The sequence below is a fragment of the Entamoeba dispar genome, genomic scaffold (genome assembly GCF_000209125.1).
Source record: "Entamoeba dispar SAW760 scf_1105229462237 genomic scaffold, whole genome shotgun sequence".
In the NCBI taxonomy this organism is placed as follows: domain Eukaryota; phylum Evosea; order Mastigamoebida; family Endamoebidae; genus Entamoeba; species Entamoeba dispar.
The window spans coordinates 46,177-55,736 of NW_001855092.1; the positions used below are offsets into that span (position 1 = coordinate 46,177).

The 9,560-nt window shown below is 24.5% G+C and overlaps 5 protein-coding genes across 5 annotated transcripts, besides 11 other annotated features; 3 read left to right on the forward strand and 2 right to left on the reverse strand.

The window, feature by feature from the left end:
• Window positions 1-46: 46 nt before the first annotated feature.
• Window positions 47-352: a sequence feature (AT_rich).
• EDI_187250 (uncharacterized protein) lies at window positions 313-3,102 on the reverse strand (the record flags this gene model as incomplete). The annotated part of the gene is made up of 1 exon (XM_001739588.1): window positions 313-3,102. The coding sequence occupies one exon, from the start codon at window positions 3,100-3,102 to the stop codon at window positions 313-315; it is 2,790 nt and encodes a 929-aa protein (XP_001739640.1).
• Window positions 2,946-2,966: a sequence feature (AT_rich).
• Window positions 3,103-3,424: 322 nt separating the features above from the next.
• Window positions 3,425-3,460: a sequence feature (AT_rich).
• A 231-nt stretch (window positions 3,461-3,691) lies between these two features.
• EDI_187260 (uncharacterized protein) lies at window positions 3,692-4,156 on the forward strand (the record flags this gene model as incomplete). Its single annotated transcript, XM_001739589.1, has 1 exon — window positions 3,692-4,156. The coding sequence occupies one exon, from the start codon at window positions 3,692-3,694 to the stop codon at window positions 4,154-4,156; it is 465 nt and encodes a 154-aa protein (XP_001739641.1).
• A 15-nt stretch (window positions 4,157-4,171) lies between these two features.
• Window positions 4,172-4,212: a sequence feature (AT_rich).
• Window positions 4,213-4,233: 21 nt separating this feature from the next.
• Window positions 4,234-6,384, forward strand: EDI_187270 (uncharacterized protein; the record flags this gene model as incomplete). The annotated part of the gene is made up of 1 exon (XM_001739590.1): window positions 4,234-6,384. One exon carries the CDS (start codon window positions 4,234-4,236, stop codon window positions 6,382-6,384), a length of 2,151 nt encoding a protein of 716 aa, XP_001739642.1.
• Window positions 6,245-6,265: a sequence feature (AT_rich).
• Window positions 6,385-6,532: 148 nt separating the features above from the next.
• EDI_187280 (translation machinery-associated protein, putative) lies at window positions 6,533-7,170 on the forward strand (the record flags this gene model as incomplete). Its single annotated transcript, XM_001739591.1, has 2 exons — window positions 6,533-6,785; window positions 6,884-7,170. 2 exons carry the CDS (start codon window positions 6,533-6,535, stop codon window positions 7,168-7,170), a joined length of 540 nt encoding a protein of 179 aa, XP_001739643.1.
• Window positions 6,791-6,870: a sequence feature (AT_rich).
• A 61-nt stretch (window positions 7,171-7,231) lies between the features above and the next one.
• Window positions 7,232-7,296: a sequence feature (AT_rich).
• An 18-nt stretch (window positions 7,297-7,314) lies between these two features.
• Window positions 7,315-9,543, reverse strand: EDI_187290 (cullin-1, putative; the record flags this gene model as incomplete). The annotated part of the gene is made up of 1 exon (XM_001739592.1): window positions 7,315-9,543. The coding sequence occupies one exon, from the start codon at window positions 9,541-9,543 to the stop codon at window positions 7,315-7,317; it is 2,229 nt and encodes a 742-aa protein (XP_001739644.1).
• Window positions 8,019-8,054: a sequence feature (AT_rich).
• Window positions 8,310-8,338: a sequence feature (AT_rich).
• Window positions 8,696-8,732: a sequence feature (AT_rich).
• Window positions 9,453-9,530: a microsatellite.
• Window positions 9,544-9,560: the final 17 nt, after the last annotated feature.

Genomic DNA, 9,560 nt, shown 5'->3' on the forward strand with positions numbered 1-9,560 from the left:
TAATTAGTTTAATTAATAACTTAGTTTTTATGAAGGAAACATTCATTTTATTTTTTAACTAATAAAATTTTGTTTTTTCAAAAAAAAATTTGTTATTTAGTATTTATGTTTTATTATTATGTTTTAAGAATATGATAATATCCATAAAGAAATAATTTAATTTATAATACTAAAAAAATGATAAAGTTAAATATAATAAAATCATATATACAATACAAACATTATTCAATTATAATAAACCAAATAATTCCTTTAAATAGAAGTATTATTTTTGTAATAAAAAAATAATTATTATAATAAAAATTAACTAAATTATAATGAATGAAATTTATGATATTGTAAATAATATTTTCTCCATAAAAGTGGTGTTTGCTTCTCCAAAAATGAAAGATTCAATATAGTTGTTGAAGGGTGATATGATGGATTTACAAATCGGCATTGAATTTCTTTATTATTTAATACATCCCAAAGTGATTCAGGTCGAGGATTGATTGGCTCAACACAGTTAAATAAGAAATTACCAAAATAACATGAATAAGTTTGTTGAATAATTTCTATCAAAAAAGTTTCATTAAATTCAAATTCTTTTGGGAAAATTCTCATAAATTGATAAACACAATCTATGAATTGGAGAAATATTGGAGAGTATTCATTAATACTTTGAGTAGATACAAAATGCCGACACCGATCTTGGAATTTATGTCCAAAGGCAATCCAATCTTTGTCTATTAGTGCTTCTAACCCTTCTATTGTTCGATAATATGGATCAACAATAATTTCAACTAAACTAACGATTTGACTTGTTCGATCCCATCCATCAGAACAATGAATAAGTAATGAATTTCCATTAAGAAATTTGTTTGTTGTTAAATAAGTTCCTTTAAGTATTTTATTGATATGATATAACCATTTTGAACTAGTAACCATTTTCATTCCATCAGTCGCTCCAACATTACAATAAGATATTTTCTTTGTAACAGAAGTTAATTCAAGAAAGCTTTCTCTCATTTTATGAATGTTATCAATATCTAAAAAGATAATTTCTGAATTCTTATAATATTTAATATCTTCAAATCCCATACCTTTAATCAAATTAGCAGATGCATTTAATTTAGGTCTACAATCAATAATGCTAATTCGTTTATTCTTTGATAACTCAGCTGCTTTTTCTAATAATTTTTCATCACTAAAACATCTACTTGTTTTTAATCCAACTAATGGTTGACTACTTCTCATGATAACACCTTTTTCTCTATTCCACCAAGTAGCTGCTGGAATTCTTCCTTTACTTCTAAACCCAATAACTTGATTAATTTCTTCTTCATTTGCAATTGGAACAATAACTTTATTTGGATATCCTTTTACATCAATCCGTACTAAATTCATTCCACTTTTATTCCACTCTAATCTTTCAAGTTCTTTGTCATAATATATAGGACTTTCATAATTCCCCCTAAAGTAAAACATTTCATGAATTCTTCCACGCCCTACTGCCTTCATAATAATATCTTCTAATTCATCAGCTTTATTTCCATCAAAAAAGGCCAAACTAAATTGATGAAAATTTTTACATTTAACTAATACACAACAATAATTCCCAATAGATGGTAATAACACTTTTTCTTTTTTAATTTCATAGAACAATGGAATAGGTATTTCAAATCCTTCTTCAGAACATACTCTTCTAGGTGAAGAAAACAATCCATCATCTTCTTGATTATCATAATCTCCTTGTTCTACTCTAAAAATTATTCTAGCAGATGTAATAATTAATGATCCTGCAATAAATTTAAGTCCAATACATGTAACAGGTGGTCCTGCTTTATACTGTAAATGTAAATGAAGAATTCCTGAATAAATTTTCACAAGATGTTCATTTGGATAACAATTCAAATTATTATTTAAAGTTTTTTCTTTACTATTACAAATAATTCCTTCTTTTTCATTTATTTGATTTGTTTTAATTATTTGGGTATTAATTTTATTGTCATTATTTTTACTCTCTTTTTCTTTCATTTCTTTTAACTCTTCTTCATGTAAGGCACTAGCAGATAAAATCATTTTCATTTCTTTGTTCACAGCTTGAAGACTAATAAAATCTGTCTCTTTCATCTCAAGGTCTTTTAATTTCCTATTTTCAGTTACAATTACATTGTTAATGGTTAAACAAACAGAGCTGTTTAATGTAGTTTGAACACTTTCTAAGTTTGTCCCCATTATAGCTTGAACTGATAATTCAACAAATTCTCCAACATTGTCTACAACATTTTTCGTTTTAAGTTTTTTTATTGCAGTGATAACATTTTTATTTTGAATTGTTTGTTTAATTTCTTGTTTTAATTGTTTCTTTTTATGTGGATTACACTCATTACAACATTCAGCAAATATGTTATGTGATACTGATGATATTGATTCAAATACTTTTTTAATTGGACTTGGAATTTTAGACTTAGATGATGGAAAACGAGCAATTAATTTTGACCACCATTCTGCTTCAATATAATTTGCCATTTGAAGAATGAACATAGTTTTTGTATCTATTGAAAGGAAAATATTAGTTGGTGATGAGTGAACATAAACACATGAATGAATGGGTAATGAGATGTCAATCACTGGAAATGAAAATTCATCAGTTGTAAGGTAAAAATAAAGATGATAATTTTGAGATAAAACAAGATGAGATGGTGTGAATTGAAGATTGTCTTGTACTAAACAATCACAAAATTTCATTGACCCCTCATGTAATACACTTACTAAACTATACACTGGCTGAAAAGATTCAAAAAAGAATTGAGATTTTTCTATTTCTCTTTGAACACACTCATTTGAGAATAATACATTAATTAATGTTTGTAAATAATCAATTTTTTCTTTACTTTCTAATACCACTTCTTCTGACCAATCTTTTAATAAAATAGATCGAGTAGTTGTTAACTTTTGTAAAGAAATTAAATATTTAATAAATTCTTTCCATCTACGATAAACATTCCACATTAACTCAACAGAAGTTACCGTTATTTTAACTACTAATTCATTTGTTTTCTCATTTTTTTGGAATGAATCAACTCTTACTTGAAAATAATTTTCAATCTCTTCATTCATCTTACTTTTCCATCTTTTGGAGTTTTGTTTTTATTTTTTTTGTTTTCTTAATTAAAATAAACTAACTTCTTAAAGTTTGTATTTCAATAACATAAATGTTACTTGATTATTTAAAATTTGTTTTACCTTTCATAAATACTCTTTTCTTTTAAATTTATTTCTATGTCTTACTTTTGACGTTTTTGTTTCAATTAAAAGGAAATTAAAGAAAGAACTTTAAATTATTAGTTATAATTAAGATCAACGACAAAAAAGCAACCTAAATTAAAAATCTTTCGAAAGAGACAGTATGTTGCTATTAATATAAAAAAGATGAAACAACTATATAAAAAATAAATATTATTCTTTATAATTATTAGTAAAGAAGAAAAGTCTATAACTTAATATAGAATAGATTTTTCTTACATCTCTCATAACTCTGAATTTATAGTAATGAATTAAATAGAATAGTTTATCACTTTTATCTCCCAACTCTCATCTAATGAAAAACTCTTTATTTAGAATTATAAACGGAACAAACCGAAAAGGGATAATTTTAGATATTTCAAAAAAAAAACATCTTGTAATTGATTAATTTAGTGAAAAAACAATGGTAACTATCAACCTATCAAAAATTGGTAAGATTGTTATTTTCGTTTGGACCATCATTTCTGGTATCTTAATGGTTATTACTGGTATTACTCATTATTGTAAGAATAGCTATATTAAATATAGATCACCAAGTAAAGTTCCTGCTTTTACATCCCAAGGTGGATTAGCACTTGTATTTCAGGCTTTACTTTGTATTATCTTTGGAATAATGTTTATCCTTCTTCCATTCTTCTCATTCCTTGGTAAAGTTAAATTTATTAAAACCATTACTATTTGTTATAACAGAGCAACTCTTATTGTCTTCTATCTTATTGGAGGACTTTTAATGTTCCCATTATGTGGATGGATGGGTCTTATCTTTGCAATTATTTTCTGGCTTTCTCTTCTTATTATCATTGCTTCATTCTTCATCACTAAGAATATTTCTACATTCAAAAGTGAAAGTTCTTCTGATAAAAATTAAATTAGTTCTTTAGTCATATTTATTATTATTATTTTTAAGTAAAATAAACTATAAATCACTAAGTTAATTTTTACAGTATGAAACCAACTTCTATCTATATCAATTCAAATGAAGAAACTAAAACTAGGACGTATGACGAATGTAAATGTATTAAACTTATTCAAAAATATAATTTATTAATTGAATACTATAGTGATAATAAAAATCTTATTTTTCCAGGAACTTTGAGTTGTGAAATTGGAAGATTAGGAATGATGTTAGTTGGTTCATTTAAAGAACAACACTTTACTGAAATTAAAATGATGAAACAACACTTTATTGAATTAGATAAAATTATGAAAACAAATCATTATTCTTATGATGATGAACGTACAATAAGAATGATGTTAGGTATTTATTGTTCAATTCAAAAATTAGTTGATTCTTATAAAACAGAATCTCTAGAAATAAAAACTAAAAAGAAAAAGTTAGTTGATTTTAATGAAGACCATTGTTATACTTTTCAATATTTAATTGGGCTCTATGAACAGTGTAGATTAAAACTAAAAATAAATAATAAAGAATTAAAAGAATTAGATCATTACCTTCATCAAATTCAAATAGAACTTCAACTTTCTGATAATGAAATTTATGATTCATTAAACTCATTTGAAATGTTTATTAAAAGTTTATATGATGGAGTCTATGGAAACAACGATGAAAAAAAAAATAATTTTCTTGGAATCCAACGAATTCTAGATTATTGTCATATTAGTTTTCCTAATTTACAAAATATTTGTTTAGTTTCAAAAGAAGATAAAACCCCGCCAATGAGTGATGATACAAAATATAATTTTGATTGGATGAATGAAATAATGGAATCCTTTCATTCTAAGTACTATGAAAATATTGTCTCTATTATATCATATTATGACCTTATTAGTGTAAATGATTTTGATTTATTTTTAAACCTTCATACTAATAATAAGAATATTATATTACTTCATGAATGGCTTTCATATATTCAACAAATTCAATTTACAATGGAGATGGTTGTTTGTTCTTATGGAAAAAATTCATTTAAAAGAATGCCATATTACGTTAAATCAATGATTGAAGTTTCTAATTGTTTCTCATGTATTTTAGCAGCTGTAACAATTAATATGATTATTAGAATTTCTTCAGAACGTACTATTTCACCTTCAATTAAATTATATAATTTATCACTTGCTTCAGTATTACAAGAAATTGTAAAGATTCTAATCCCTTTTACTTCAAACTTTAAAATGCCAAATAAAAAAATTGATGAAGTCATCAATCAAAGTCTTCACCCTCTTTCAATACCTAAATGTAATCCTCCATTATACCCATATGAAAGAATTCGTTTAGAAGAATATAAATCAATAATTAAGTCATATCTGGATCAAAAAACATCATTAACGCCAATAGATATTATGAAAATACAAAGTTATGCTATTTATCTTAGAGTTCAATATGGATTTGACCCTTCAACTATTTCTTTGTTATCAACTTTAGATGAAATAACTACTTCTTATGAGTACTTTGGATTTTTGCCTTCAATTCTTCCTTTTATACAATGTGTCATTCCTCTTATAAATCAATCTCCAGCTTGTTGTCTTGGTTATGCCCCTTCATGTCTTGGATTTTATGACCCTGAAAAGGTAATTCTTAACAGAACAATTTCTAACCTCACAGTGTCAGATGGATTTAATATCTCAATTTTATTAAATAACATCCATTTAGCCAATACTCTATCACTCGTTTATTCCCATTGTTTCCATTATTGTGAATTTTCTTCAATTGAATTAATGAATGGTATTAAAAAACTAAATGAAAATTCATTTAAAACTCTGAACATCAAAGACATGTATGGTATTTCAGTTGCAGAGCATTACATGAATATATTTGTTCATAGAGCAATTGACTCCTATGGGATACATTATATGGAAAATACATTATTTCCTCTATACTGTCACTCTTTAGTTTCTTCTCTAAATACCTTAGTCCATTCCCACAAGAAGTACTTCAAATTATCTGGATTACTTCCAATATGCTATTTTTTAGAAAAGAAAGATTATACATCAGAAGAATTATTAAAATTAATAAATACTCTAAAGACTACTTTCTGTGAAGATTGTCAAACAAAACAAACAGAGATTGAATTCACAACTTTTGACAAAAAGTTGTCCAAAGCATATCTCAAATCAATTATTACTATAATTCAATAACATTCACTTTCAAGTTCTTGTAAGATAAAGATATGGCATCAAAACTATTCAATAAAAAAAATTTATAAGAAAAAACTATTCTTAAAACTATAAAAACATAAAAAGAAAAGTTTAAAAGAAAAAACCTAAAAATTATCAGAAAAGGTGAATGTTTAGAAAGTTTACACGAGAAGACTTTGGACCTTTAAAACAAGTTAAAGCATCACAAACAAAACACATTAAACAAAGTATTTCTACTCAATATCCAGGACTTCCTGTTGATGAGTTATTCCCAAAAAACATTCCAATGTTTACAGCTAATTCAAAAATTGATCACTCAACAGCAATTTTATCAAATAATAAAGTTTATTTCTTCCAACAAAAAGAAAATTTTAATCCAACACTTCAACTTGCTATGACATGTTTGTTTATAATATTTTTATTAATTATAATTAAATCCCAAAAAAAAATTAGATTAAATAGTTTATTAATAATTATAATATATATGTTTATAGTTTAGATCCTGAAATGATGAAACAAGTTCAAGTTGATAAAGGAGCAATTAAACATGTCTTAAGTGGAAGTAATATCATGGCTCCAGGATTAACTTCTGCTGGAGGAAAGTTACCAGATGATATTGTTGCAGGTAATTATGTATTAATTATGGGAGAAGGAGTTCAATCTCCTCTTGCCATTGGATTAATGAAAGCATCTGCTGTTGATATCAAAAAACAAAATTCAGGAGTTGTTATTGATTTAATTCAGTATGCAGGTGATGGAATATGGACTGATTGTCTTGAACATTAATTTTAATTGAATTAGTTTTAGAATAATCAATATTAAAACAGATTAGATTCTAAATTGTTTCTTTTTTTATTAAAAAAGTATTAAAAAATTAAAAATATAATTTAACTAATAAAAAAAATATTATTTGTTTTAGAAAGAGGGAAATTAAGCAACATATTGAATATCTTGTCCATCTCTCATTAAGAAGTTTTGATCAATCAATATTTCAATCACTTTTCTGACAATATTCACTTGAGCTTTAAAAGTTTTTTGTACAGCAGTAATAGTTTGTTGAATTAATTGTTGACAACTCATAATTTTTGAATGTTTCATAATTCTAACAATTGTACATTTTAAGAGATTTTCTCTCAATTTAAGTATTTCATTTTCATCATTTTCATCTTTTTTTATTTGTTCTTGTTGGGTTTGGTTAATCAACTTTTTCAGTACCATCATTACTGAAATTTTTCTTACTTTAAGATTAAAGTTTGTATTAATAGAGATTTGGGTTTCATCTTCAATAAAATTAGTGTTTTGACAAAGGACTTGTTTATAAATAATTCCACTAATAGCAGTTTTTACAAAAGAAGAAGGAAGATTTAAGTGTAGAGCAATTTCTGAAATTTTTAATACTTTATGAGTATTAAATAATAATAAAATCATTATTTGAGGTAATGTTGCAGTTATAAAATACTTTTGTTCGTATTTAACTATTCCACTTGATTTTTCAAGACACATTGTTAATTTTTGAGTTGGTTTCTTTTTAATATAAAATCTTGTAAAAGACTCAAACCTTTCAGTTGTCAATGGGTCTATTTTCATTTGATATTTATCTTTTAAATCTACATTTAATCCACCGAAAACAAGACAATTAAAATCATTTAAATTTTTTTCTTTTAAATATTGTTGACTATAACCAATAGACTGATTGTATTCTGTTTGAATTTTAATCATTTTCATTACTCCAAGACGATCAAAATTTCTCATATGTTTCATTAATATTTCTTCATTTTCTTCATTACTGTTCATTAAAATTAATCGTTCAATAAAATTTTTACAAATGAAGTGACAGAAAATATCTTTGTTAACAATGAATTCCCCAATTTTAAAAACAGTTTCTATTGCACTATCAACTGAATCACTATCTACACATACCATACTATTTTTTCTAATAATTAAATTAATATAACGAGAGAATAAAGAAGGGATAATGACATTGTCTTTATCATTTAAATAATTTGATTGTTCTATAAGTATTTCTTTAAATAAATTTTCCATTTTAGCTTTTCCTTGTCCATTAAAACAAAGAAAAAATTGTTTCCAAAGATTAAATATTTCAACAATTAATTCTACAGATTCTTTAATATTCTCTAAATTTATTTTACCAATAAACATATTTAATAAAAGACTTTTAATACTTTTTACTGTATTATTTAATACAATTTCTTCATTATTTTCAATATAAAGTTCATCTATTCTTTTAATTAATGAAAAGTTTTTATCTCTTACAATTTCTTCAATACTACTATTAACTTTATTTTCTTGCTTTTTAATAACTTTTAATAAATTTTTTAATAATATTTCTTCAGTGGTATTACTTATTCTTCCTCTTTTTATTCTGTCTTTTTCTTCACAATAAAAACTTCCAAATAATTCAAGATATTTTTTTAATCCACTTTGATAATATAAATCACTAATTTCCTTATATTCTTCAATTGATTTATTTATAAAAGTATCATAAAACTCTTTTGACATTTTTTGATATTCTTGTAATGATGGAAGATACTCTTTATAAAATTCTAAAACATCACATACAACTGAAATATCAACACTCTCTCCTTTTCTTGATAATCTCCATACTTCTACTAATTTATCTATTATATCCATTCTATCTTTAATATTTTTAATAAATTCTATTCGTTTGCTTTTCATTAATGTTGTGACTTGTTCATTTATTCCAACACTTTCATCATATGAATTAAATACTCTTATAATTTCAGGTGACACAACTTTAATTAAATCAAGTGTATCTCTTAATGATGAAACAAATTTATCTAATGATTCTTGCATCACAAAAACACTAAAATAATTAAATAATTTTGTTAATCGTTCTTCTATTTTTTCTTTAATGTATTTATTTAATTCTTCATTAACCCCTGTATCTAATTTAATATATAAATCAAAAATTTCTGAATGATATATAATTGCTTCTTTCATTCCAAATCCTTTCCTTTGTTCTATTTTTTGAAAAAATGGTTCAAGTACTTCAAATGATTTATCAATTATTTGATACTTATCTTCATTTTTTTTTTGTTTTATTATATTTTCTTTATTATCACTATTTTCTTTTAATTTATTTTCGTTTATATTTATTTTACTTTTCTTTGGTGGCATTTATTTGTTTTTTTAAG